This window comes from Lonchura striata, chromosome 6 (genome assembly GCF_050655825.1).
Source record: "Lonchura striata isolate lonStrDom1 chromosome 6, ASM5065582v1, whole genome shotgun sequence".
In the NCBI taxonomy this organism is placed as follows: Eukaryota; Metazoa; Chordata; class Aves; order Passeriformes; family Estrildidae; genus Lonchura; species Lonchura striata.
In genome coordinates this window covers 4,802,349-4,829,885 of record NC_140708.1, presented here as the reverse complement: position 1 = coordinate 4,829,885, position 27,537 = coordinate 4,802,349, and the positions used below count along the sequence as shown (strand labels likewise).

Sequence of the window (27,537 nt, the reverse complement as noted above, 5' to 3'; positions counted from 1 at the left end):
AATATGCATGTGTCTTGGTATGAACATGAAGGGAACATCAAAACAGAACAATATATGCAGTGAAACAAGAAACTTGCAGAATCAAGAATAAGTCAGATAATACATGTCATTAATGACACGTGAAATTGGATGATTATCAATGTCTTAAATACTGCACCACCACCCAGAGCCTGCAGCAGCTGCCACACCTTGTGTCAGTCAGGACCTGGATGCCCATTCTCAGGAAAGGTGTCCAAGCTCACTTTAAAAATAGATCCAGCTGTCACATTGTTATAGAGTCAAATTGCCAAGTCAGAGAGACTTGAATATAGTTTTGAGGCAGAAAACACCCGGGTTTGTTGGCAATTTTCTGGCCAGAGCCCAGACCCTCATTGGGAGGGTCTCCCTAACATATCCAAAACCAAGTCTCTCAACAGCAGCAGTGATGAGATGCCCCAAACACAGCACCCTGCTGGGCTGCTTCTGTGGGAATTCCTGGGGCTGGATCTGATTCCCAAAGAGCAGAAGCAGCCTTGCCCTCAGCAGGTGACAGCCGTGTCCTGGAAGGATGTGTGTCACACAAGGGTCCGTAAAGTCCACAGGGCCTCAGCTCAGATGAGGCTTTCCACAAAGGCCAGAGATCTTATCCTGCAGCTCTGAAAGCCCAGGAGAATGATGAGACAGCACTGGGCCAAGGCATAGCAAACCTGCTGAAACGAGAGAAGGGACTAAAGACTGAGAAGGCAGAGCAGGGAAGGGCTGTGGACAGCCTGTTCAAAGAGAGGCATCTGCAGCTGGAGAACAGAAAAGAGAGATCCCACAATGACACGTGTCTTGTAGGTACTCACACAAAGATATGTCAAAGTTTTTGAAAAGCCAGTTATAAACAAGGTAATAATATCTTGTGAATATTGCCTGTACCAAAAGAAACAACAACAATGTAGAATTTGTCAAACTGCTCAACAAACCGGGAGCTTCTCGACATTGGATATAGTGTAATACCATATAGTAAATGTTACCAGCATTTCTGTTAATGAAATTAGATTGTTTTATGCTGCACAAAATAGCAATAATAAGAAGGCACTGCATTTACTGCTTTAATTTCCCCAGTTGAAATACTCAGAGAAATCAAGTGTTCACGAAAAATACAATATGAACTTAAAAAAACCATTTCAACATATTTTAAGGCATTCTAAAACACGGTGCGTGAGGCTTCAGTAACCAGAGGCAGTCAGAGAACTTACGGCAGATACCGGGGGGTTCGCCCCGCCGCAGCGGGGAAGGGACAGCAGCGGAGTGAGGTCGCCCGGGGGAGAACCGGAGCCGCCGTGCCGCGCCGGGAAAAGCGGAGCCAGGCGGGGGAGGGAAAAGCGGAGCCAGGCGGGGGTGGGAAAAGCGGAGCCAGGCGGGGGTGGGAAAAGCGGAGCCAGGCGGGGGTGGGAAAAGCGGAGCCAGGCGGGAGAGGGAAAAGCGGAGCCAGGCGGGGGTGGGAAAAGCGGAGCCAGGCGGGGGTGGGAAAAGCCGGGCTTAGGCGAGGGCCGGCGCCGCGCGGGGAAAACCGAGCTGGCCCCGCACGGAGCTCGGGATGCGGCGGGGCTGCCCCGACACCCGCAGAGGGTTTGCATTGCGCTGAGCCGAGCGAAAGGAACTCGGGTTCAGATTCCCGAATCCCGGCTGGCAGCGACGCGCATTGAGAGAACGGTGAAGGAACCGATCCCGGAGAAGGCGGCGGGAGCGCCGGGGAGAGGGGACCGCGGGGGAGCGGGGAGCAGAACGGCCGAGCCGCGATGGGCAGCGCTCCCGGACTCTAATTGATCAAATCGGCTCAAATCGGCTCAAATCGGCGGCGGTAGCGGCCGCGCCCGCTGTGTGTGGCGGGGAGCGGAGCGGCGGCGGCCCCGGAGCCCGGCGAGGCGGCGGCGGAGCTCGGAGGCGGCTCCGGCCCCGGCGGGACCCGCGCTCGGTTCCGCCCCAGCTCGGGGCTCGCTGCGGGCGGAGGGGCCGCGCTGAGGGCCAGGGGGGTTCTGGCGAGAAGGGACCTGCTCCACGCTGGGCAGTGCCAGCTTCAGCTCTGAGCCCAGCCCAGGGCTGTCCTTCCTCAGCTGCACCCTGTGCCTTGCACGGACTCTCAGGGTCACCTCAGTGCCTGTCCATCCCCAGGGCCAGCGCTGGGCTGGGTGTTCAGGGGAAAAGTCTCTGCAGTGCATCCTCCCAGCGGTGTTCCTGCAATGAGTGGATTGCTCTCCTTACACAAGAAGCTCTAATGGGAAATCCACATGGCCCTGTGCTCCTGGAAATCATCACGAACTGGCCTGAAGGTCGCACTTTTGGACTTTCCGTGGAAGAGGAAGAAGAGCAGCTGACACATGCTGAGGAGGAATCCCAATTTTGGCAGCAAGAACCTGACAGTGAAGCAGGGTCTGTGCGCTGCTGGCTCTGTGTCTCTCTCTCGGCTTTGGAAGAGGACGGGACGGGTCGGAGCCGCTGCCTCGGGGAAGGGAATTCGCTGCCACGGCCACAGCCCAGCGCAGAGGCGCTTGCTGTGCTGTGGGGGGAGGCTGTGCTTGTGCGAGCAGCCCCCGAGCGGGGCCCTCATTCCCCCGGTGCCCGCGGGCCCTGTCCCCCCTGCTCGGTGCCGCTCCTGAGCTCGCCTCTCCCTGCCCTGCTCAGACCCGGCTGCCGCTGCTCCGAGCTTTCGCTGCTCTGTGCCGGAGGAATGGCTTTGTAAGCAAGTTTTACAATTTGATAGAAAGTTGACACAGGCAAATATTGAGATAAGGTTTGTTGACTTAGGAAAGCTATGGAATTGAGATGATATTGTTGAGAAAGAAATTGAATTAGAAATAAGTTTGAAAATATAGCTTTGTAAATGGGTAGATATTTTAGAGCACTAGAACTCTGAAATATGTATTGTAATAGGACTATATGAGGTAAAAGTATAGGTGCTTGGTGTTAAAGTAACATTCGTATTGTGTGGTAAAAGCTAATATATTGAAAAACATTTATATGGTACTGTAATTAGGAAATTACTTAGCTTTTAATAGAATAATGTTGAGTTCTATATTTTGTATGTTTCACTCTATTGGGACTGATAATAAAATCAAATATCATAAAACACTGCTCAGTTAACTCTGTTTTGTTAGAAACTAAAATAACCAATACAACTGTGTTTGTGTTATAAAAACCCCAATAACTCAAGTATCTTTCAAGCAGTTAAGAAACTCAAAATACTTTTTGTTCAGTGCTACTACAAAGAAACAGGATCCCAAAGAATTAGTTCTACAAGAAAAACCAATCAAGTCTTCTACCTACGTCACTAGCTCGACTCAAACACAAACCAATATTATCTCCTATTACACAACATCAGGCAAGCTTTAAAAAACACAATCAAGCACAAAATATCCCAGCAACACAAAGACGTTTATAAAAGCCTTAAAGCTCTAATCAAATGTAATTCTTATATTTCGAAGCAAAACCTAAAAAATGTACAGTCTTAAGTCCAAAACCAATTTCCAACTATAAATAATACTTCCCAGTTCAGCTTCTCTGAAGCTTAGTTAAACTCAAAACCTACAATGCTTGTAGCACAAACAGGAAGCACAGAACCACTAATGTATTGCCTGTGTACAAAGAAGGTAATTCCCTTATTTAAGCAACCAGCAAAGCTTCCTGCTCCCTCAGCCCCACCTGCAGAAGCCTGGCGTCCCGAAGCGCGTCTCCGCAGCCTCCGTCCCCTTCAGCCCTGCCCGGGCCCGAAGCCCCGCGCGGAGCCGCGGCAGCCCCGCCGCTCTCCCGGCTGCAGCCGCCGCTGCCATCCCCGCCCGCCCGGCGATCTTCCAGCCCGCCTCGCAAGGAGCGAGGGCAGCTCTGCGGCACGACGGAGGGAGGCTGCTCTGCCAACGCGGCCGAAGGACAGGCTCAGGCTGCGGGAAAAGGGAGGGACGTGAGGAAAAACCCGGCAGCTGCGAACTCGTCGTGCCCGGGGCGCGGCCGCTCTCAGCCCAGCCCCCTCCGCCGCTTGCGGGACCGGGACTCGGGCCCCGGGCCAGGAAATGCTTTTCCCAAGTCGGGATTTCCCTCCCAGCAGCTCAAGTCACTCCTCTTCAGGAGCAGACCACGCAGTGCCCCCAGTGCTTTGCCGCTGGGAGCACTGGAAGAGATCCTGGAACACTGGGAGGGAACTGGGAGCACAGGGAATGCCAGGAGGGAGCTGGGAGGGAGAGTGGGAGCACCGGCAGTGGACAAGGAGCAGCACTGGGAGGGATATCAGGAGCTCTGGGAAGGAACAGTGCTCCCTGTTCCTGCCCAGTGCTCTCAGCATCCCTCCCGCTGCTTGCCAGGAACAGGGACACTGGCAGGGAGCTGGGAGGGAACTCCTCAGCACTCTGCAAGGTGCAGCAGCCCCAGGTGTGACCAGTGAGGAGGGGGAAGTGCCCCCAGTCCCTCCCTAGTGCCCCAAAAATGGGGCTAATGAGCAGAAAAGCGATTTAAATTGAGGGGGAAGACCTTTTCTGTAATTTTGTTGGAACTGGAGAGAATCTCCAAGCACCTATGATTTGAAGGGTCTCAGCTGAAGGAAAACACACATTTTTCGTTATATAGGGTGCCTCCCTAGACAGGAAATCACAATTTCCCATGTTTTTTATGTTTAAATGGAAGGGGAATACCTTTATTGTACTGTTTGAATTGAGGGAAAGAGCTCCATTTTCATCAGCTTCAGGTTCCATTTGACGGCAAACACGGCTGTCCCTGGTCTGAAAGGGCTTCCTTTGAGAGGAAACCTCTTTACGTGCCATTGTAAGAATTCCATCGAGTGGGAGCCTCCATTTGAAGGGACCTTCACAGACGAAATGATGTCCAAAGGCCGCAGAATCGTCTTCGTTGAGGGATTGTGAAGACGAAACTGCATTTCTGTTTCCTCTCATTTTCAGAGACGAAATTGAGGGAAAATCCCCCTTGATTCACTTTTTACTCGGGACTACATTGAGGGGAGACCCTCCTTATGCATAATTAAGGGATCGAAATTGACAGAGAACCTCCGACGCCGCCGGACGCCCGGCACTGTCTGTGCCGCAGCCCAGCCCAGGAATCATTGCAGTAATTCACTGTTTTGAGACCCAGAAGAAACTTCCTCCCACGCGGCTGCTCTTGCTTTTGGCACAAATCCATTCCAATAACCACGTCGCAACACAAGCGATAAAAATCAAACCGCGGGACGGGACCGCTCTGCCCCCGCCTCCCCTCCCGCCCCCGGCCGCGCTCCCCGCGCTGATTGGTCAAAATGCCAAAGCCCCGCCCACAGCGCTGAGGCTATAAATGGCGGGGGCGGCGGCCCCGAGCGGTGTCGGTCCGGGAGCGGAGCGGCGGCGGCCCCGGAGCCCGGCGAGGCGGCGGTACCGGAGCCCGGCGAGGCGGCGGCCCCGGAGCCCGGCGAGGCGGCGGCCCCGGAGCCCGGCGAGGCGGCGGCCCCGGAGCCCGGCGAGGCGGCGGCCCCGGAGCCCGGCGAGGCGGCGGCCCCGGAGCCCGGCGGGGCGGCGGCCCCGGAGCCCGGCGGGGCGGCGGCCCCGGAGCCCGGCGGCGGCTCGGACCAGGTGGGACCCGCGCTCGGTTCCGCCCCAGCCCGGGGCTCGCTGCGGGCTGGGGCCGCTGCTCGGGCGGGCGGTGTCCGTGCCCGGCTCGGGGCTGGCACGGGATGAACCCGAACGTGCCTCAGAGCCCAAAGCGCTGCGGGCGCCGAGCGGGGGCAGAAAGCGCCGCACGCTGCCCGCTCCGGGGCCGAGGCTTCTCGGCGCTGCGCTCTCTGCCAGGAGCCGCTCCACGGGCACGGGCAGGGAGCCAGAGCGGCTGTGCCGGCGCTCGGTGTCCCCGGGCTCCGAGCCGCCGGGGCAGGGCATGCGGGGGACAATGGTGAACCCCCGGGGCTGCTGGTTCCTGCCCCTAGGCAGGCGGGCTCCGAGCCGCAGCTGCCCTGGGCCGGCAGCATCCGGCAGCTGCCCGGCGCTGTCAGCGCCTGTCCCGCACGGAGCTGGGCTGCAGCGGCTGCAGAGCCACAGGGGCCGGGGCTGCGGGGAGCGCAGAGCTCCCGGAGGGTGCGCTTGTCTCCGCAGCTGCTGCCGCAGCCCTGGGGAGCGGGGACAGCGCAGCCAGAGCCGGCGCCGCCCTGCTGAGCCTCGGTGTCCCGCGGGGCCGGCACCGGCAGTGACCTCGCATCGTGTCCCTTTCAGGGTGCCACCACCGCGGGTGTAAAGCTGTTCCCGAGGCGATCTCCGAGAGGCTTTGTCAGCACTCCTGATGGGTCGGGAGCAAGGTGCTGCTTGTTCCTGGCAGAGAGATGAGGGCTGTGAGCTGGAGAAGGGTGAATTCTGCTCTGTTGATGAGCTTCAGAAGGAGCTCCTGGAGAATGGAAGAGCAATCAGCAATGTACTGAAAAGGAACCTCAGAATATTCCCTGGTGAGTAAGGTACCTCACTATTGCCTCTAGGGAGGGGACAGTGTCACATCCCAAGGCCAGGGCTGGCAGGTTTGTGGCTGTTTCCCGGTGCCTGGAAGATGCCTCGAGCTCTGCTGGGCCCCGTCAGTGGCTGGAACCAAGAGCCCCCAGCTGCCCCCCCCAAGGCTGTGCAGTTCTCCTGCTGCAGCCTGTCCCCACAGCTGTGTCCCTGGCTGTCCCCACAGCTGTGTCCCTGGCTGTGCCCAGGCTCTTGGCTCTCTGGCTGCCAGCTGAGTGAGGGGCACAGTGGCTGAGGGGTCCCTGCTGTGCTCCCTGGGCACAGGGTGAGCAGATTGCAGGGCCGGGTCTGGTTCTGGCAGCCAGCAGCTCTTTCCTGCTCCAGGTGAATGGTTCAGCTCCCGTCCCGTGCTCCCGGCGGTGCTGATTCTGCTGCTCCTGGTGCTGGTGCTGGCTTTGGGGGTGGCCTTGGCTGTGCAGTCAGGTAAGGGAGGGGCAGCAGGCTGGGCCCAGCCCCTCGGGGCAGAGCGGGGTCCCTGCTCCCTGCAGAGGGGAATCCTCAGACCTTCTCCTCTTCCCCCTCCAGCACCACAGGTTCCAGTCACACCTGCGACTCCGCAGATGGTTCTGGGCTGTCCCCATGGCTGGGTTGGGTACAATGGGGTCTGCTACTACTTGTCAAGGGATTACAGGAGCTGGGATCAGGCTCAGGAACGGTGCTCGGAGCTCGGGGCCTCCCTGGCCATTCTCCAGGATGAGGCCATGGTGAGTGAGAGGCTGCGGGCAGTGTGGGGTGGCTGAGGGGAGCCTGGGGGTGCTCCTGGGCCGGGCTGGGTGCTCGTAGGGCTGGGGGTGCAGCCCTGTGCCGGGGCCTTGCAGGGAAGGAGCCCCGGCGTGCGGGGGCAGCCCCGGGCACGGGTCCCCCCGAGGGGCCGGGGCAGCTCCCACTCCTCTCTCCTGGGCAGGATTTGCTCTTCCGCCTCCACGGGAACGTCGATTACTGGATCGGGCTGCGCAGACGGGGCGAGCGCCTGCACTGGGGGGACGGCAGCAGCTACAGCTCCAGGTGAGTGCCGGGGAGCCGGGCAGGGCCTGGGGGACAGGGGCACAAGGTGTTCCCCTGGGAACCAGCGCTGTCTCTGCTCCTCCCTGCAGGCTTCCTGTCCTTGGCAATTCCCCGTGTGTGTACCTGGCTGACGATAAATTCAGGACCAGGGATTGCTCAAATGAGCGGCCGTATGTCTGCAGCAAGGCCCAAGCTGCCCTGTGACAGGGCTGCAGAAAGGACCTTGTCCACGCTGGGCAGTGCCAGCTTCAGCTCTGAGCCCAGCTCAGGGCTGTCATTCCTCAGCTGCACCCTGTGCCTTGCACTGACCCTCAGGGTCACCTCAGTGCCTGTCCATCCCCAGTGCCAGCACTGGGCTGGGTGTTCTGAGGAAAAGTCTCTGCAGTGCGTCCTGCAACCAACTCTGTCTGCAGTGAGTGTATTGCCCCTTACACAGTAAACTCAAATGGGAAATCCCAATGTCCCTGGGCTCTTGGAAGTCATCATGTACTGGCTTTCCACCTCTCTGGAAGGAAACCACAAGGTTTTAGATCCATGCAGGAAAAGAGGGGAGAAATAGAAGGTGGTGGAAATCACTGACAATTGGGATTAATTTTATCTGCTGGAGCTGCAAAGGCTGACAGGCCCCGAGCACTGCCAGTGTTGTGATGTGTCCTGCCCTGCCCCTGCCCTGGCTGCAGCCGCCTGGTGAGACGGGCCCTTGTCTCTAAAGGAGCTGCACTGAGGGATGGGTTTGTGGCTGCTGGAATAGGATCTAGAGAATAAAATAAACAGAAGCTAAGCTGCTTTGCTGTTCATAAATCCATGGGCCCAGCTGGGAACAGAGCTGGCCCAGCACGGAGTCCCAGGGGACACCACTGGTGCCTGTCCCCAGCTGGGTGCAGCACCCTCACCACCACTCTCTGGGCCGGCCATGCAGCCAGTTCTGAGCCCAGCACAGAGTGCGCCTGGCCCAGCCGTGGGCTGCAGCTTTTCCAGGAGTGTGCTGTGGGAGACAGAGCCAAAGGCCTTGCTGGAGCCCAAACAGACACATCCACAGCCTGTCCTGCATCCACCAGGAGGTCACCGGGTCAGGGAAGGAGACCAGGCTGGTCCAATTGTCTTGGTTTGACAAGACAGGAGTCTGTGAAGGAGGGCAAAAGCCTCCTGTGCAATGGAGAAGGTAAACCCCCTCCCTCCGAATTACTAGGATTTTTAAATTAAAAGGCTCTCAGGCAAGGATATGGGAATGGGAGTAACAATTCTTTACTAGGAGAAAACTAGATAACAATTTAAAAAGGCAAATGCAATAGGTACAAACAAAACTAGTGATAAAGTCCACAACCTGAGGATTCGGGGTGTTGGTAGCAGTCCGGTTGAAATGATAGCTGCTCCTCTTGCAGTGGCTGATGAATTGCAGCTGAAGTGGTGATCTTTAGAAGGGTGTAGTTTTCTCTGAAGATCTGGTGGCAGTTGGGCCGGTCTTCCTCTGCGCTGGGGCTGCCTCCGAGCTCCGCCGCCGCCGCCTCACCGCGCTCCGGCCGCTTCCCTGGCAATCTCGCCGAAGGAGCTGCTTCTCTGGGAAATCCCGCAAAGAGAGAGCTGCTCTGTCCCCCAAAAGGTACCATTTTTTACAGTAACAGAGTGCTTGGCTTCCCCCTCTGGGTGGAGCATCTCACAATGGGATGGTGTTACGTTACCAGCCCTGCAGTGAGTCAGTCAATGGCCCATTAACAAACCATTACCTCTTCCGAGCAAACCATTGTTCTTGGAAAAGATAACAAACCTGCCCAACCTCCAACAGATGGCAAATAGAATACAAGCTTATCTTACAAACCAGGACACCAATGTAGGGAGCGCTGGTGTCCTGCACGGTCGGGACGGATTGAGAGGAGAGATCTCTGAAGTCAGGTCTTGGAATATCGGGTTTATTGCAAAGGGCGTGGGTGTGAGGGCCCTGCTTGGAGCTGCCAGCTGCAGGTCAGGGCAGGCCCCAAGGAGTGGGGGAGGAAGAGACAGAAATTGAGATAGGGATAGAGATAGAGACAGAGATAGAGCTCGAGCTCGGGGCTGGGAGAGGATTCCAAGAGAGCAGAGAGAAGGGGAGGGAGAGGATTCCAAGAGGGTGTCTGGTCCCCCGGGTACACCTTATCAGGGGGCTTCAGAGTGGGCTGGAATAGAACTTGGGCCAATGGGATTACAGATACCTGATGCTTCAGGGCTGGGTTACTGATGTGGGATAAACTATACCTTTTTGAAGGGTGAGAGAGAACATTCCATTTGACCCTTGGATCTGTCTGTAGGTAGTGGGCATTGTTCAATCAAAAGGGGGGATTGCCTTCAACTGGCTATACTGTTGTTTTCTAGTTGTTTAGCAACTAAAATTTGGTATCTCAAAGCTTGTTCTCATTTCAATCTCACTTATAGTTTCTGTATTTTCCAAATCATTTGCCAGGCAATCACATCTATAAGGCTTTCCTATTTCATCTTCCCCACCAGTCAAACATTCCCTGCCCCTCCTAAAGCCCTGCTGGCTGGGTCTGATGCCCTGGCCATCCTGCAAGTGCTGCCTGATGAAATCCAGATAAACTGCCCCATGACCTTACTGGGTACTGAGGCCAGGCTAACTGGCCTGTAATTCCCAGGATCCTCCTTCTCACCCTTGCTGTCAATAGTGCCACACTGGGCAGCTTCCAGCCACCTGGAACCTCACCAGTGAGCCAGGGCTGCTGGTAAATGATGGAGAGCAGCTTCCCAAGCTCATCTGCCAGCTCCCTCATCCCCCTGGGGTGGATCCCATCTGGGCCCATGGATTTCTGAATATCCATCAGCTCAGCAGTTCTCTGACTGCCTCCTCCTGGAGAACAGGGGCCATTCTGCTCCCTGACACCATCTACCAGCCCAGGAGGACACTTGTGCTGAGGACAAACCTTCTTCCCACTGAAGGCTGAGGCAAAGAAGGCATTGAGCATTTCTGCCTTCTGCTCACCTGCAGTTACTAAGTTCCCTCCTGTATCCAAAAGAGAACAAAGTCTTGACCCTCCTTCCAAAGCTGATACGTCCTCCTTTTATTCCTAAGTTCCCTTAAAACCTCATTGCCCATCCAGGCTGCATGTTTGCCTCATTGTCTCATCTTTGGGCACACAGAGACAGGCTGTTCCTATACCCTCAAGATCTCTGCTTTGTAGCATGCCATCTTTCCTGAACTCCTTTGGTTTTAAGGGCTACTTCCCAAGGAATTTCCTGAATAAGTCTCCTGTATAGGCCAAAGTCTGCCCTCCTGAAGTCTAATGTAAAAATTTTATTGATGTTCCTCCTGATATCACAAAAGATGGCGAACACTGTGATTTCATGATCACCATGGCACAGGAGGCCTCCAACCAGCACAGCTCCTGCCTCCACATCTCCCATCTCCAGTTACAAACAACAACCAAAGTCCCTTGCCGGGCAAGCTCCTTCACCGGCTGTGACTGATGTGCCCGGGCAGCGCCCTGTTCCTGTTCCAGCTGTGCCGAGTTCCCCACATTTCTCAGACTCGGTCTCGCTGCCAAAATCTCCCCCGCGCTGTAGCGCTCGCCAAGTTACTATGACTCGACTCCTCTCGGTGCCGTGATTGCGGCTTCCCCGGCACTGCTTGGCCGAAAAGTCAGACTCCCATCCCACCCCCAAACTGAGAGATCATAAATAGGGGTCGGTGCTGCAGCCGCCGTGTTCGTGTCACTGCGGAGTGGCGGCGGCACCGGAGCCCAGCGAGGCGGCACCGGAGCTCGGAGGCGGCTCCGGCCCAGGTGGGACCCGCGCTCGGTTCCGCCCCAGCTCGGGGCTCGCTGCGGGCTGGGGCCTCGCTGAGGGCCAGGGGGGTTCTGGCGAGTTCCTTGTGCCGGGTTCCGCCGTTCACAGGCAGGGAGCCAGAGCGGCTGTGCCGGCGCTCGGTGTCCCCGGGCTCCGAGCCGCCGGGGCAGGGCATGCGGGGACAATCGTGAACCCCCGGGGCTGCTGGTTCCTGCCCCTGGGCAGGCGGGCTCCGAGCCGCAGCTGCCCTGGGCCGGCAGCATCCGGCAGCTGCCCGGCGCTGTCAGCGCCTGTCCCGCACGGAGCTGGGCTGCAGCGGCTGCAGAGCCACAGGGGCCGGGGCTGCGGGGAGCGCAGAGCTCCCGGAGGGTGCGCTTGTCTCCGCAGCTGCTGCCGCAGCCCTGGGGAGCGGGGACAGCGCAGCCAGAGCCCGCACCGCCCTGCTGAGCCTCGGGGTCCCGCGGGGCCGGCACCAGCAGTGACCTCGCATCGTGTCCCTTTCAGGGTGCCACCACCGCGGGTGTAAAGCTGTTCCCGAGGCGATCTCCGAGAGGCTTTGTCAGCACTCCTGATGGGTCGGGAGCAAGGTGCTGCTTGTTCCTGGCAGAGAGATGAGGGCTGTGAGCTGGAGAAGGGTGAATTCTGCTCTGTTGATGAGCTTCAGAAGGAGCCCCTGGAGAATGGAAGAGCAATCAGCAATGTACTGAAAAGGAACCTCAGAATATTCCCTGGTGAGCAAGGCCCCCCACTATTGCCTCTAGGCAGAGGACAGTGTCACTTCCAAATCCAGGGCTGGCAGGTTTGTGGCTGTTTCCCGATGTCTGGAAGAGGCCTCGAGCTCTGCTGGGCCCCATCAGTGGCTGGAACCAAGAGCCCCAGCTGCCCCCAAGGCTGTGCAGTTCTCCTGCTGCAGCCTGTCCCCACAGCTGTGTCCCTGGCTGTCCCCACAGCTGTGTCCCTGCCTGTGCCCAGGCTCTTGGCTCTCTGGCTGCCAGCTGAGTGAGGGGCACAGTGGCTGAGGGGTCCCTGCTGTGCTCCCTGGGCACGGGGTGAGCAGATTGCAGGGCCGGCTCTGGTTCTGGCAGCCAGCAGCTCTTTCCTGCTCCAGGTGAATGGTTCAGCTCCCGTCCCGTGCTCACGGCGGTGCTGATTCTGCTGCTCCTGGTGCTGGTGCTGGCTTTGGGGGTGGCCTTGGCTGTGCAGTCAGGTAAGGGAGGGGCAGCAGGCTGGGCCCAGCCCCTCGGGGCAGAGCGGGGTCCCTGCTCCCTGCAGAGGGGAATCCTCAGACCTTCTCCTCTTCCCCCTCCAGCACCACAGGTTCCAGTCACACCTGCGACTCCGCAGTTGGTTCTGGGCTGTCCCCATGGCTGGGTTGGGTACAATGGGGTCTGCTACTACTTGTCAAGGGATTACAGGAGCTGGGATCAGGCTCAGGAACGGTGCTCGGAGCTCGGGGCCTCCCTGGCCATTCTCCAGGATGAGGCCATGGTGAGTGAGGGGCTGCGGGCGGTGTGGGGTGTCTGAGGGGAGCCTGGGGGTGCTCCTGGGCCGGGCTGGGTGCTCGTAGGGCTGGGGGTGCAGCCCTGTGCCGGGGCCTTGCAGGGAAGGAGCCCCGGCGTGCGGGGGCAGCCCCGGGCACGGGTCCCCCCGAGGGGCCGGGGCAGCTCCCACTCCTCTCTCCTGGGCAGGATTTGCTCTTCCGCCTCCGCGGGAACGTCGATTACTGGATCGGGCTGCGCAGACGGGGCGAGCGCCTGCACTGGGGGGACGGCAGCAGCTACAGCTCCAGGTGAGTGCCGGGGAGCCGGGCAGGGCCTGGGGGCACAGGGGCACAAGGTGTTCCCCTGGGAACCAGCGCTGTCTCTGCTCCTCCCTGCAGGGCTCCTGTCCTTGGCAATTCCCCGTGTGTGTACCTGGCTGACGATAAATTCCGCAGTGAGATGTGCTCAAATGAGCGGCCGTATGTCTGCAGCAAGGCCCAAGCTGCCCTGTGGCAGGGCTGCAGAAAGGACCTTGTCCACGCTGGGCAGTGCCAGCTTCAGCTCTGAGCCCAGCACAGGGCTGTCCTTCCTCAGCTGCACCCTGTGCCTTGCCCTAACTCTCAGGGTCACCTCAGTGCCTGTTCATCCCCAGTGCCAGCGCTTGCCCAGGGGCAGGAACCAGCAGCCCCGGGGGTTCACCATTGTCCCCCGCATGCCCTGCCCCGGCGGCTCGGAGCCCGGGGACACCGAGCGCCGGCACAGCCGCTCTGGCTCCCTGCCCGTGCCCGTGGAGCGGCTCCTGGCAGAGAGCGCAGCGCCGAGAAGCCTCGGCCCCGGAGCGGGCAGCGTGCGGCGCTTTCTGCCCCCGCTCGGCGCCCGCAGCGCTTTGGGCTCTGAGGCACGTTCGGGTTCATCCCGTGCCAGCCCCGAGCCGGGCACGGACACCGCCCGCCCGAGCAGCGGCCCCAGCCCGCAGCGAGCCCCGAGCTGGGGCGGAACCGAGCGCGGGTCCCGCCGGGGCCGGAGCCGCCTCCGAGCTCCGGTGCCGCCTCGCCGGGCTCCGGGGCCGCCGCCTCGCCGGGCTCCGGGGCCGCCACCCTTCCGCGCTCGGACAGACTTTGCGCTGTTTAGCGGATGCGCTGTGGGCGGGGTTTGGGCATTTTGACCAGTCGGAGCCGGGGGGACCGGAGCGGTCGCGATCCGCGGTTTGATTTTTATCGCTTGTGTCGCGATGTGGTTATTGGAATGGAATTGTACTAATAAGAAGCGCAGCCGCGTGGGAGGAAGTTTCTTCAAAACAGTGAATTACTGCAGGGATTCCTGGGCTAGGCTGCGGCACAGGCAGTGCCGGGCGTCCGGGGGCATCGGAGGTTCTCTGTCAATTTTTATCCCTTAATTATGTATAAGGAGGGTCTCCCCTCAATGTAATCCCGAATAAAAAGTGAATTAAGGGGGATTTTCCCTCAATTTCGCCTCTGAAAATGAGGGGAAACAGGGAAATGCAGTTTCCTCTTCACATTCCCTCAACAAAGACCATTCTGGAGCCTCTGGACATCATTCCGTCTGAGAAGGTCCGTTCAAGTGGAGGCTCCCCCTCGATGGAACACTTACAATGGCACATAAAGAGGTTTCCTCTCAAAGGAAGTCCTTTGAGACCAGGGACAGCCGTGTTTGCCCTCCATTGGAACCTGAAGCTGATGAAAATGGAGCTCTTTCCCTCATTTCAAACAGTACTATAAAAGTTTTCTCCTTTCATTTAAACATAAAAAACATGGGAAATGGTGATTGCCTGCCTAGGGAGGCACCCAAAATAACGAAAAAGGTGTGTTTTCCTTCAGCTGAGACCCTTGAAATCACAGGTACATGCAGATTCTATCCACTTCAAACAAAATTACAGAAAACCTCTTCCCCCTCAATTTAAATCGCTTTTCTGCTCATTAGCCCCCTTTCTTGGGGGGGTCCCTGGGGAGGGACTGGGGGCTCTTCCCCCTCCTCACTGGTCACACCTGGGGCTGCTGCACCTTGCAGAGTGCTGAGGAGTTCCCTCCCAGCTCCCTGCCAGTGTCCCTCTTCCTGGCAAGCAGCGGGAGGGATGCTGACAGCACTGGGCAGGAACTGGGAGCACTGTTCCTTCCCAGAGCTCCTGATATCCCTCCCAGTGCTGCTCCTTGTTCACTGCCGGTGCTCCCACTCTCCCTCCCAGCTCCCTCCTGTGCTCCCAGTTCCCTCCCAGTGTTCCAGGATCTCTTCCAGTGCTCCCAGCGGCAAAGCACTGGGGGCACTGCGTGGTCAGCTCCTGAAGAGGCGAGACTTGAGCTGTTGGGAGGGAAATCCCGATTTGGGAAAAGCATTTCCTGGCCCGGGGCCCGAGTCCCGGTCCCGCAAGCGGCGGAGGGGGCTGGGCTGAGAGCGGCCGCGCCCGGGCACGACGAGTTCGCGGCTGCCGGTTTTTCCTCACGTCCCTCCCTTTTCCCGCAGCCTGAGCCTGTCCTTCGGCCGCGTTGGCAGAGCAGCCTCCCTCCGTCGTGCCGCAGAGCTGCCCTCGCTCCTTGCGAGGCGGGCTGGAAGATCGCCGGGCGGGCGGGGATGGCAGCGGCGGCTGCAGCCGGGAGAGCGGCGGGGCTGCCGCGGCTCCGCGCGGGGCTTCGGGCCCGGGCAGGGCTGAAGGGGACGGAGGCTGCGGAGACGCGCTTCGGGACGCCAGGCTTCTGCAGGTGGGGCTGAGGAAGCAGGAAGCTTTGCTGGTTGCTTAAATAAGGGAATTACCTTCTTTGTAGAGTTGAGTTTAACTAGGTTTCAGAGAAGGTGAACTGGGAAGTATTATTTATAGTTGGAAACTGTTTTTGGACTTAAGACTGTACATTTTTTAGGTTTTGCTTCGAAATATAAGAATTAGATTTGATTAGAGCTTTAAGGCTTTTATAAACGTCTTTGTGTTGCTGGGATATTTTGTGCTTGATTGTGTTTTTTAAAGCTTGCCTGATGTTTTGTAATAGGAGATAATATTGGTTTGTGTTTGAGTCGAGCTAGTGACGTAGGTAGAAGACTTGACTGGGTTTTTTTTTGTAGAACTAATTATTTGGGGTCCTGTTTCATTGTAGTAGCACTGAACAAAAAGTATTTTAAGTTTCTTAACTGCTTGAAAGATAATTGAGTTATTGGGGTTTTTATAACAGAAACACTGTTTTATTGGTTATTTTAGTTTCTATAAAGACAGGGTAACTGAGAAGTGTTTTAGAAGATTTGACTTTATTATCAGTCTCAATAGAGTGAAACATAAGAAATATAAAACTCAACATTATTCTATTAAAAGCTAAGTAATTTCCTAATTACAGTACCATATAAATGTTTTTCAAGATATTAGCTTTTACCACACAATACGAATGTTACTTTAACAAGCACCTATACTTTTACCTCACGTAGGCCTATAATAATGCATATTTCAGAGTTCTAGTGCTCTAAAATATCTACCCTTTTATATAGCCATATTTTCAAACTTATTTCTAATTCAATCTCTTTCTCAACATCATCTCAATTCCATAGCTTTCCTAAGTCAACAAACCTTATCTCAATATTTGCCTGTGTCAACTTTCTATCAAATTGTAAAACTTGCTTACAAAGCCATTGCTCAGGCACAGAGCAGCGAAAGCTCGGAGCAGCGGCAGCCGGGTCTGAGCAGGGCAGGGAGAGGCGAGCTCAGGAGCCGGCACCGAGCAGGGGGGACAGGGCCCGCGGGCACCGGGGGAATGAGGGCCCCGCTCGGGGGCTGCTCGCACAAGCACAGCCTCCCCCCACAGCACAGCAAGCGCCTCTGCGCTGGGCTGTGGCCGTGGCAGCGAATTCCCTTCCCCGAGGCAGCGGCTCCGACCCGTCCCGTCCTCTTCCAAAGCCGAGAGAGAGACACAGAGCCAGCAGCGCACAGACCCTGCTTCCCTGTCAGGTGCCTGCTGCCAAAAGTGGGATTCCTCCTCAGCATGTATCACCTGTTCCTCTTCCAAGAACAGTCCAAAAGTGCCACCTTCAGGCCAGTTCGTGATGATTTCCAGGAGCACAGGGCCATGTGGATTTCGCAGTTGAGCTTGTTGTGTAAGGAGGGCAATGCACTCACTGCAGGCAGCATCGGTGGCAGGATGCACTGCAGAGACTTTTCCCCTGAACACCCAGCCCAGCGCTGGCCCTGGGGATGGACAGGCACTGAGGTGACCCTGAGAGTCCGTGCAAGGCACAGGGTGCAGCTGAGGAAGGACAGCCCTGTGCTGGGCTCAGAGCTGAAGCTGGCACTGCCCAGCGTGGAGCAGGTCCTTTCTCGCCAGAACCCCCCTGGCCCTCAGCGCGGCCCCTCCGCCCACAGCGAGCCCCGAGCTGGGGCGGAACCGAGCGCGGGTCCCGCCGGGGCCGGAGCCGCCTCCGAGCTCCGCCGCCGCCTCGCCGGGCTCCGGGGCCGCCGCCGCTCCGCTCCCCACCACACGCAGCGGGTGCGGCCGCTACCGCCGCCGATTTGAGCCGATTTGAGCCGATTTGATCAATGAGAGTCCGGGAGCGCTGCCCATCGCGGCTCGGCCGTTCTGCTCCCCGCTCCCCCGCGGTCCCCTCTCCCCGGCGCTCCCCGCCGCCTTCTCCGGGATCGGTTCCTTCACCGTTCTCTCAATGCGCGTCGCTGCCAGCCGGGATTCGGGGATCTGAACCCGAGTCCCTTTCGCTCGGCTCAGCGCAATGCAAACCCTCTGCGGGTGTCGGGGCAGCCCCGCCGCATCCCGAGCTCCGTGCGGGGCCAGCTCGGCTTTCCCCGCGCGGCGCCGGCCCTCGCCTAAGCCCGGCTTTTCCCACCCCCGCCTGGCTCCGCTTTTCCCGGCGCGGCACGGCGGCTCCGGTTCTCCCCCGGGCGACCTCACTCCGCTGCTGTCCCTTCCCCGCTGCGGCGCGGCGAACCCCCCGGTATCTGCCGTAAGGTCTGTGACCGCCTCTGGTTACTGAAGCTTCACGCACCATGTTTTAGAATGCCTTAAAATATGTTGAAATGCTTTTTTAAAGTTAATCTTGTATTTTTCGTGAATACTTGATTTATCTGAGTATTGTTACTGGTGAGATTAAAGCAGTAAATGCAGTGCCTTCTTATTATTGTTATTTTGTGCAGCATAAAACAATCTAATTTCATTAACAGAAATGCTGATAACATTTACTATATGGTATTACACTACATCCAATGTCGAGAAGCTCCCGGTTTGTTGGGCAGTTTGACAAATTCTACATTGTTGTTGTTTCTTTTGGTACAGGCAATATTCACAAGATATTATTACCTTGTTTATAACTGGCTTTTCAAAAACTTTGACATATCTTTGTGTGAGTACCTACAAGACACGCGTCATTGTGGGATCTCTCTTTTCTGTTCTCCAGCTGCAGATGCCTCTCTTTGAACAGGCTGTCCACAGCCCTTCCCTGCTCTGCCTTCTCAGTCTTTAGTCCCTTCTCTCGTTTCAGCAGGTTTGCTATGCCTTGGCCCAGTGCTGTCTCATCATTCTCCTGGGCTTTCAGAGCTGCAGGATAACATCTCTGGCCTTTGTGGAAAGCCTCATCTGAGCTGAGGCCCTGTGGACTTTACGGACCCTTGTGTGACACACATCCTTTCGGGACACGGCTGTCACCTGCTGAGGGCAAGGCTGCTTCTGCTCTTTGGGAATCAGATCCAGCCCCAGGAATTCCCACAGAAGCAGCCCAGCAGGGTGCTGTGTTTGGGGCATCTCATCACTGCTGCTGTTGAGAGACTTGGTTTTGGATATGTTAGGGAGACCCTCCCAATGAGGGTCTGGGCTCTGGCCAGAAAATTGCCGACAAACCCGGGTGTTTTCTGCCTCAAAACTATATTCAAGTCTCTCTGACTTGGCAATTTGACCCTATAACAATGTGACAGCTGGATCTATTTTTAAAGTGAGCTTGGACACCTTTCCTGAGAATGGCCATGCAGGTCCTGACTGACACAAGGTGTGGCAGCTGCTGCAGGCTCTGGGTGGTGGTGCAGTATTTAAGACATTGATAATCATCCAATTTCACATGTGTCATTAATGACATATATTATCTGACTTATTCTTGATTCTGCAAATTTCTTGTTTCACTGCATATATTCTTCTGTTTTGATGTTCCCTTCATGTTCATACCAAGAGACATGCATATTATTTTTAAAACAAAAATAAAGGGGAATTGGCTTCTAAATAATGTCTGAATAATGCAATATTTATACTAAAAGAATTTTTAAACACTTTTCTGTAAATGTGACAGTGAGGGTGGCTGTGACAAACCTCTCTGGTTCCCTGACTTCAGGCAAGGGTGGTGAAAAGGAGAAGGAGCTGCTTTGATGGAGCTGCCCAGAAAGAACTTTAATAAAGGGTGAAAAATAACAAACGTGGAGAAGCCCTGCACCATACGAGGGGCAGGATCCAAAGACCTGAAACAAAGGGGAAGCAGCAATATACACACTTGGGGGTGGAACATTCTAGAACTATAACCACACAGGAGAAACAAGTAAGCAACAGGGGAGCAGAACTTGGGCAACTCAGCACAATAACACCAAAGGCTTATGGGGAACTCTCAGGCTCTCCCTGAATTCAACAAATGATTCCCAGGCCCTGGAACTGACACCCGGCTCTTTTGGGGTGAAATCCAGCTGACTCTGGGTCACTGCTGGGCCAGTTCCCACATATGAGGATCTCCAGCAGAGTGTGCAATGGCAAGGCCGAGGTGATTTAGGAGCTGAGGGAGAAGGTGTGCAGGTGTTTAGCACCAGCAGGTTTAAAGTGCTCACCCGTTCCTGTGATCAGACATCGGTGGGCTCCGAGAAAGCGAGGCCCAGTGAGAAGAGAGGTGACCCAGTCACCACTCAGCCCTCGTGGCCAGGACAGGAACAGAGGCAGCACTGCCAGGACGTGGCTGTGTCTGGAGACTTGGAGAGGCAGCTTGGCAACAGAGGCCTTCTGTCCTACAGTGTTTACCACCATGGAACTGTGTTCCTGCTAACCCTCTTCAGCCATTCCCTGTTCCCTGGTAGAACAACAAGGATATGACAAAGCCTTAAGTGGGGAACAGGTTATGAAGGTTTTTGTCAAGGAAAGAACAAGGAACTTTACTTAAAAGAGTATAAGGATTTGGTACCACTGGATAGCAGGTCTGAGTTCTTTTGTTAACCTCCCTTAAGTCTTGTACCACTCTATAGCTGCCATCAGGCTTCTTTACTGGGAGTATAGGGGTATTATGGGGAGACATACAAGGTTTTAATGTCTCATCCTTTATTAGTCCTTCTATTACTGGCTTTAAATTTTCCCATCCTTCTAAAGATATAGGATACTGCCGTACACATATGGGACAATTTTCTCTCTCATTTGTAACCCTTATGGGGTCAATATTTAATCCTCCTCTATTTCCCTCCCCAGCCCAAACTTCCTTGTTAATTCTTCTTTCATCCTCCTGGCCTAGTTTTAAAAGTCGAGCTGTCATCTTCCCATCTGCTGGAACAACCCCTATTCTTAATTTCACTTGTAAATCTCGTCCCAAGAAATTGCTACCTGCCCCTGGGACCAATAAAACATCCCCCAGCCAAAATCTAGTTTCTCCCTCTATTACCACATTTTTAACAACAGGTACTGTGAAACTCTCTCCTTTTGCTCCTGTTACTTTTACAGTATGTTTGCTTACACTATAACCTTTTGGAGTATCTAACAGACAGGTTCTTTCTGCCCCTGTGTCTACCACAAATTCCAATTTTTCCTCTTGGGGACCCACTTTTAAAGTTATCACAGGCTCCAGATGGTATTTGTCCCCTTAAAATAGAGCCTCTGACATTCCTATTCTTCCTCGGTGCCCATCTCTTTAGAAATTTCCAGATCTGTTGCCCTCTTAGGACAATCTCTTTTCTGATGTCCTTCACCCTTACAGTAAAAGCAGACATTCCTGGAATGTCCCTGAAACTTTGATTGTATTGGGATTTTTTTCTTTCCTATTGCCCTGTTTCTACAACCGCCACCTCTAGGAGTAGTGCCTGTGTGGTTTTGATTTTTCTTATAATTGTTTTCTCGCAGGGTGACTGCCATAAGTTTTGCTTTTAGTTTAGATTTTTATTCATCTCTTCGAACATAAATTTTCTAAGCTTCCTTTAATAAGTCATCTGATGACTTATCATGCCAATCTTCAATTTTTTCTAATTTTTTTCTAATATCTGGCCAAGCATTAGTAACAAAGTTAATCCTTAACAAAGCTTTTCCCACATCAGTTTCAGGATCTGTTCTGGAATATTGTTTTATATTTCTACTAAGTCTGTCTAACCATTCAGCTGGAGTTTCTTCATTCCCTTGTTGTGCCTCAAAAGCCTTTTTTAGCATTTTGCCCTCGAGGTGCTGCCCCTTTTATTCCCTTGATTATTAAATTACAATACTCATTCATATGTTTTCTCCCCTCCTCATAATTTTGACTCCACTCAGGAGGTGCAGTTGGCATTTCTTCTCTCTGGGAGGCCCCTGTGGATTTTCTTTATTCCAGGCTTTTATGCCTGCAATGCTGATCATTTCCCTTTCTTCCTGAGAAAACAGTATCTTTATTATAGACTGCATTTCTTCCCAAGTATAGATGTTTGGACCTAGAAATTGGTCTAGTGTTCACCAGTGCCTATAGGATCCTCCAAAATCCCTTTGATTTCCTTTTTAAAATTCCTGACCTCAGAAGAAGTCAAGGGAGCTTTCACAAACCCAGTTCCACCCCCTCCCATCGGAACCTCTCTTAGTGGAAATAGATCCATGCCTTTAGCCCGGTCTCTTTCTATAGCCTTTCTCCCGTGCTGTGAGGAAGAGTCCGGAGAATGTTGCCTCCTAACTGAACTTCCCGTGTTCCTATAAGGGGCGTCCTCCGGACAGAAAGAGTTTCTGGGAGCTGGGGCTGCGGTTCCCGGGGAGCGGAGCTCCGGGCAGGAAGGGGCTGAGGGCAGGGCCCAGCGCCCAGCCCTGGTCCTCCGAAGGCGGAGCCCGGGCAGGGTGTGCTGCCGGAGCCGCCGCAGGAGGGGCAGTGCCGGGGGCACCAGCCGGGAGCGGGATCGGCCCGCCCGTGGTTAAGGGCGGCTGGGCCGGTGCTCCCGGCAGAGGCAAAGCAGCAGCGGCGGTGCCCAGCGCAGCCGGGACGGGCAGAGTCGCCGGGGCTGGGGCAGAGAAATCAGCCGCGGGAGGAGCCCCGGGATGGGCCGGGCGGGAGCGCCGGGAGCCCGGCGGGCGGAGCAGCCGGGCGGGCCGGGGCCGGGGCCGGCCGGGCAGCCGCGAGCAGCGGGACGGGGCCGGGCACAGCGGCTGCGGGCGGCGGGGCGGCACCGGGAGCGCTGCGGCGGGACCGGCGGGGCGGGACCGGCAGAGCGGCCGCTGTGGGCGGTGGGCTCACAGCCGGGACGGGAACCGGGGCAGGAGCAGCCGCTGTGGGCGGTGGGCTCACACCGGGACGGGAACCGGGGCAGGAGCAGCCGCTGAGAGCAGCGAACCCGCGCCTGGGACGGGATCGGGGCAGGAGCGGGCGGCGAGCGGGGCCGGGACAAGCGGCGCGGGCGCGAGTGGGAGCGGAGGGGGCAAAGCCCGTAAGGATCCCACTCCTTTTTATTTTTTCCCTCTTGCTCCCCTCCCTTTTCTTTTCCTGTTTTCTTGGTTTTTTCCCTAAGTTTTCTGATACTTTAAAGATTTTTATTTTCCTATAATCTCCTGTCCAACATGTGGCATATTCTCTTTCTTCTGAATTAAACGATTCCTTTCAATTTACAAATACATTGAGAGCATGACAAATCCAACTTTCAAAAGAGCCGTATCTAGGCCAGTAAACATGGTCAGATCTTAATTCCTTTTTCGGCCATTCTAGCATATGAAATTGTATCATCTTTACCTTGTCTATCATCTTTACCTTGTCTTTCTTTCTCGTACAAGGGTTTTTTTCCCAGTTGGCTAACATAACTCCTAGAGGGCTATCTTGGGGTATTTCCGTTGCTAAATTTTTACTCCTTTTTTTTCTCTCTCTGCATTCTTCTTACTGGATTTCTGTCCCATCCCAAGATCTTATCTAATCGTCCTCTCTGTCTCTGTTTCCCACTTTCTCTAACAACCTGAGTACCACCTTCTTTCAACTACACAGAAAGTCCTTTCTCTCGCAATATCGTTCAACACAATCCACCTCGTCCAAGGAAATAAAGCTCAAAATAAACAATCTACATTCTATATACTTCCATTCATCTGTATTTACTCAGCTTTATCTCTCACTCTCACACACACTGACACCCTCAAGCCTGTTCATTCATACTTCTCGACTTGACAATACTATTACATATACTTTCATTTGCCCACGCTCACTCACTTTTATTTTTCACTCACTCTCACATACAACAACAAGGTACCTTTTACTTTTAAACAATCTATATTACATATCCATATATCTACATTTATTTGGAGGGCTCTTGGAATGTAACCCACATCCATCAACCCAGCAGGTTAAATCCTGGATGTCTCTCCATTCTGCAGAATTTTAACACACCTATAACACTTTTAGGTGTTACTGGCCACTTCGGGTGTTCTTGGATATCCCTCAACCCAGCCGTAACCCCAGATTCTCTTGGATATCCTTCAATCCGGCAACGCTGAGTGCTCTTAGGATGTTAATCTCTTGACCCAGCAAATTTATGCCCCTCCAAGGAAAACCTTCTCTTTTTACCCTTTTATTTTTTCCCAATTAATGATGCCAAGAAAACTCTGTTTTTGCCTTTTAATTACCCAATTAATTATGTCAAGAAAACCCTCTTTTTATATTTTCATTTCCTATCCCCTCGCACCAAGGTATCCCGGAGACCCAGTCCCAGTTTCCCCGGGGGGGGTTTCTCTCATTCTTGTTTTCACTCGCTTCGTCTCTTTCCTGGCCGTTTTTCTCGCGAAAGAAGATGGAAACGCAGAGTGGGAGACTACAGCTCTCATTTGGCAAGTCTGGGATGACCAGCTCACCTCTCATTCACACCCATTCATCCCCCCCTTATCGGCCCCATCCCAACAAATACTCACCTATCCTCTTTCCTTGGGTCTTTGTTCCTCTTGTATGCGTTAATCTTAGGGGCTAATTACTGCGGTTTTAGGGAATCCTTTCCCTTTTCTTTGTTTTATTGTCTCCTTTTGTCCCTGGATCAAAACCTGCGTCTGTCGGTAGCACCAGGGGAACAGAGCGAAGCTGCCCAACCAGGGCAGGACGCGTCTCTTCACTCTGAGTCTCCTAAGGCACCGGCAGAGAGGTGTTAGCAACCATCCTCTGCTTACCACAATTGTGAAAAATGCCAATCACTTGGTTTTTAAAATTTTAAAAGTTTAATAATAATAAAATGGTTATAGAAATAGTAATACAATTAGAATAATAAAGTTTAGAGTCAGGACAATTACAAGATAATAAAAAGCAAAGAATTAGGGACGTCCGGGTGCTCTCGGACACTAAGTCGCGAAAAGCATCCCTTGTGAACAAAGGAATCAGCCTTAAACCAATACACTTGTTACATATTTATATATCCTTCATGGTTATGCATACATGCTATTTAAAACAAGAAACTCTGCCTGTTGTATGTCAACTGTTTCCTTTAATTCCCATGGCATCTTCGAGTCTGAGCAAGGCCTGAAGAAATTAGCTTCTTCTGATAAGAAGCCATAAATTCCTCTCCTTTGGAACACTTAGGTGTTCCTCAAAGCAAGTATCTAATTTCTAAAAAAAAACAGAAAAAAAACTTTCCCCCCCACATACATGGTGTTTATTTTAACTACTAAAATCTTCATTTTAACTACAGAAGAACAACTAATCAATAGAACATAATACATATAGTAACTATCTGCGTAGAGCCATATAATAAGCATTTTTCACATAATGGAAACAGAAACCAGGGCATCCAAAAAAAGAAAAATTATTGACCCTTGCTATTAGAGAGTGAAAATCCAAAAAGATAGAACCACAAGAAAAACATATATTAGCTTAATCTACTAGGCAGCATGAAGAAAAGCCAAAGGTTAAAACCAAGCAAAAAAAACTCAAAACTCAAACAAAGATGTGAGTACGCACAAACTCAAGAATATGCATATAGGCCTGTAACATAACAGTACAATAGGAACATAGTTTAAGTAAACCATATGCAAATAGCCAAGCACCTCAGCACAGGATTTTATCCCTTAACAAACTTCTATAAAAATTTTAAAGAGTCACCCATGTTTCAATAAGGACAATCAACTAACTGTAGGCAGCACCACTGGCAGGATGCACTGCAGAGACTTTTCCCCTGAACACCCACCCCTGTGTTGGCACTGGGGATGGACAGGCACTGAGGTGACCCTGAGAGTCAGTGCAAGGCACAGGGTGCAGCTGAGGAAGGACAGCCCTGTGCTGGGCTCAGAGCTGAAGCTGGCACTGCCCAGTGTGGACAAGGTCCTTTCTGCAGCCCTGTCACAGGGCAGCTCGGGCCTTGCTGCAGACATACGGCCGCTCATTTGAGCACATCTCACTCCGGAATTCGTCGTCAGCCAGGTACACACACAGGGAATTGCCAAGGACAGGAACCCTGCAGGGAGGAGCAGAGACAGCGCTGGTTCCCAGGGGAACACCTTGTGCCCCTGTCCCCCCAGGCTCTGCCCGGCTCCCCGGCACTCACCTGGAGCTGTAGCTGCTGCCGTCCCCCCAGTGCAGGCGCTCGCCCCGTCTGCGCAGCCCGATCCAGTAATCGACGTTCCCGCGGAGGCGGAAGAGCAAATCCTGCCCAGGAGAGAGGAGTGGGAGCTGCCCCGGCCCCTCGGGGGGACCCGTGCCCGGGGCTGCCCCCGCACGCCGGGGCTCCTTCCCTGCAAGGCCCCGGCACAGGGCTGCACCCCCAGCCCTACGAGCACCCAGCCCGGCCCAGGAGCACCCCCAGGCTCCCCTCAGCCACCCCACACCGCCCGCAGCCCCTCACTCACCATGGCCTCATCCTGGAGAATGGCCAGGGAGGCCCCGAGCTCCGAGCACCGTTCCTGAGCCTGATCCCAGCTCCTGTAATCCCTTGACAAGTAGTAGCAGACCCCATTGTACCCAACCCAGCCATGGGGACAGCCCTGAACCAACTGCGGAGTCGCAGGTGTGACTGGAACCTGTGGTGCTGGAGGGGGAAGAGGAGAAGGTCTGAGGATTCCCCTCTGCAGGGAGCAGGGACCCCGCTCTGCCCCGAGGGGCTGGGCCCAGCCTGCTGCCCCTCCCTTACCTGACTGCACAGCCAAGGCCACCCCCAAAGCCAGCACCAGCACCAGGAGCAGCAGAATCAGCACCGCCGTGAGCACGGGACGGGAGCTGAACCATTCACCTGGAGCAGGAAAGAGCTGCTGGCTGCCAGAACCAGACCCGGCCCTGCAATCTGCTCACCCCGTGCCCAGGGAGCACAGCAGGGACCCCTCAGCCACTGTGCCCCTCACTCAGCTGGCAGCCAGAGAGCCAAGAGCCTGGGCACAGGCAGGGACACAGCTGTGGGGACAGCCAGGGACACAGCTGTGGGGACAGGCTGCAGCAGGAGAACTGCACAGCCTTGGGGGCAGCTGGGGCTCTTGGTTCCAGCCACTGACGGGGCCCAGCAGAGCACGAGGTATCTTCCAGACATCGGGAAACAGCCACACACCTGCCAGCCCTGGCATTGGGAGGTGACACTGTCCCCTCCCTAGAGGCAATAGTGGGGTGCCTTGCTCACCAGGGAATATTCTGAGGTTCCTTTTCAGTACATTGGTGATTGCTCTTCCATTCTCCAGGGGCTCCTTCTGAAGCCCATCAACAGAGCAGAATTCACCCTTCTTCAGCTCACAGCCCTCATCTCTCTGCCAGGAACAAGCAGCACCTTGCTCCCGACCCATCTGGAGTGCTGACAAAGCCTCTCGGAGATCGCCTCGGGAACAGCTTTACACCCGCGGTGGTGGCACCCTGAAAGGGACACGATGCGAGGTCACTGCCGGTGCCGGCCCCGCGGGACCCCGAGGCTCAGCAGGGCGGTGCCGGCTCTGGCTGCGCTGTCCCCGCTCCCCAGGGCTGCGGCAGCAGCTGCGGAGACAAGCGCAGCCTCCGGGAGCTCTGCGCTCCCCGCAGCCCCGGCCCCTGTGGCTCTGCAGCCGCTGCAGCCCAGCTCCGTGCGGGACAGGCGCTGACAGCGCCGGGCAGCTGCCGGATGCTGCCGGCCCAGGGCAGCTGCGGCTCGGAGCCCGCCTGCCCAGGGGCAGGAACCAGCAGCCCCGGGGGTTCACGATTGTCCCCCGCATGCCCTGCCCCGGCGGCTCGGAGCCCGGGGACACCGAGCGCCGGCACAGCCGCTCTGGCTCCCTGCCTGTGAACGGCGGAACCCGGCACAAGGAACTCGCTAGAGCCCCCCTGGCCCTCAGCGCGGCCCCCGCCCGCAGCGAGCCCCGAGCTGGGGCGGAACCGAGCGCGGGTCCCACCTGGTCCGAGCCGCCTCCGAGCTCCGGGCTGCGCTCCTGCCGCCGCTCGTCTCTCGCCCTCCCAGCGCTGCCCGGTCGCTGCCCGCGCTATTTGTAGTCACGGCGCTGTGGGCGGGGCTTTGGGCGTTTTGACCAATCAGCGCGGGGAAAGCAGCCGGGGATGGAGGGACGGGAGAGTGGGAGAGTGAACAAGTGAACAAGTGAACAAGTGAACAAGTGAACAACCGCGGCTTCACCGTCTACCGTAAACCGTGTTAAGGAAGAAGCGGAGCCGCCTGGGAGGAAATTTCAGTGTCTCAAAACAATTAATCACTGCAGGGATTCCTG

The 27,537-nt window shown here is 55.4% G+C and overlaps 3 protein-coding genes across 4 annotated transcripts; 2 read left to right on the top strand and 1 right to left on the bottom strand.

Moving 5' to 3' along the window:
• Nucleotides 1-6,148: 6,148 nt before the first annotated feature.
• Nucleotides 6,149-7,952, top strand: LOC146767002 (C-type lectin domain family 2 member B-like). 2 transcript variants are annotated; one of them, XM_085583935.1, is made up of 5 exons: nucleotides 6,149-6,430; nucleotides 6,813-6,911; nucleotides 7,014-7,192; nucleotides 7,393-7,493; nucleotides 7,583-7,952. In XM_085583935.1, exons 1-5 carry the CDS (start codon nucleotides 6,271-6,273, stop codon nucleotides 7,695-7,697), a joined length of 654 nt encoding a protein of 217 aa, XP_085440061.1. In that variant the 5' UTR covers nucleotides 6,149-6,270; the 3' UTR covers nucleotides 7,698-7,952. The 2 variants fall into 2 exon arrangements, with proteins under 2 accessions (XP_085440061.1, XP_085440060.1); XM_085583934.1 differs by having other exon boundaries at nucleotides 6,813-7,192; nucleotides 7,583-7,839.
• Nucleotides 7,953-11,735: 3,783 nt separating this feature from the next.
• LOC146767001 (uncharacterized) lies at nucleotides 11,736-13,439 on the top strand. Its single transcript, XM_085583956.1, has 4 exons — nucleotides 11,736-11,995; nucleotides 12,373-12,752; nucleotides 12,953-13,053; nucleotides 13,144-13,439. The coding sequence occupies exons 1-4, from the start codon at nucleotides 11,836-11,838 to the stop codon at nucleotides 13,310-13,312; spliced, it is 810 nt and encodes a 269-aa protein (XP_085440082.1). The 5' UTR covers nucleotides 11,736-11,835; the 3' UTR covers nucleotides 13,313-13,439.
• Nucleotides 13,440-24,339: 10,900 nt separating this feature from the next.
• LOC144246579 (C-type lectin domain family 2 member B-like) lies at nucleotides 24,340-27,276 on the bottom strand. Its single transcript, XM_085583953.1, has 6 exons — nucleotides 27,211-27,276; nucleotides 26,475-26,701; nucleotides 25,998-26,096; nucleotides 25,717-25,895; nucleotides 25,416-25,516; nucleotides 24,340-25,325 (listed from the first exon to the last, which is right to left on the bottom strand). The coding sequence occupies exons 2-6, from the start codon at nucleotides 26,632-26,634 to the stop codon at nucleotides 25,211-25,213; spliced, it is 654 nt and encodes a 217-aa protein (XP_085440079.1). The 5' UTR covers nucleotides 26,635-26,701; nucleotides 27,211-27,276; the 3' UTR covers nucleotides 24,340-25,210.
• Nucleotides 27,277-27,537: the final 261 nt, after the last annotated feature.

Coding starts and splice junctions, on each gene's coding strand:
- LOC146767001 (XM_085583956.1), top strand. CDS start 11,836: ATGGGTCGGGAGCAAGGTGCTGCTTGTTCCTGGCAGAGAGATGAGGGC. Junction 12,753..12,952: donor TTCTCCAGGATGAGGCCATG/GTGAGTGAGGGG, acceptor TCTCCTGGGCAG/GATTTGCTCTTCCGCCTCCG. Junction 13,054..13,143: donor GGCAGCAGCTACAGCTCCAG/GTGAGTGCCGGG, acceptor TCCTCCCTGCAG/GGCTCCTGTCCTTGGCAATT.
- LOC146767002 (XM_085583934.1), top strand. CDS start 6,271: ATGGGTCGGGAGCAAGGTGCTGCTTGTTCCTGGCAGAGAGATGAGGGC. Junction 6,431..6,812: donor GAACCTCAGAATATTCCCTG/GTGAGTAAGGTA, acceptor TTCCTGCTCCAG/GTGAATGGTTCAGCTCCCGT. Junction 7,494..7,582: donor GGCAGCAGCTACAGCTCCAG/GTGAGTGCCGGG, acceptor TCCTCCCTGCAG/GCTTCCTGTCCTTGGCAATT.
- LOC144246579 (XM_085583953.1), bottom strand. CDS start 26,634: ATGGGTCGGGAGCAAGGTGCTGCTTGTTCCTGGCAGAGAGATGAGGGC. Junction 25,896..25,997: donor GGCCTTGGCTGTGCAGTCAG/GTAAGGGAGGGG, acceptor TTCCCCCTCCAG/CACCACAGGTTCCAGTCACA. Junction 25,326..25,415: donor GGCAGCAGCTACAGCTCCAG/GTGAGTGCCGGG, acceptor TCCTCCCTGCAG/GGTTCCTGTCCTTGGCAATT.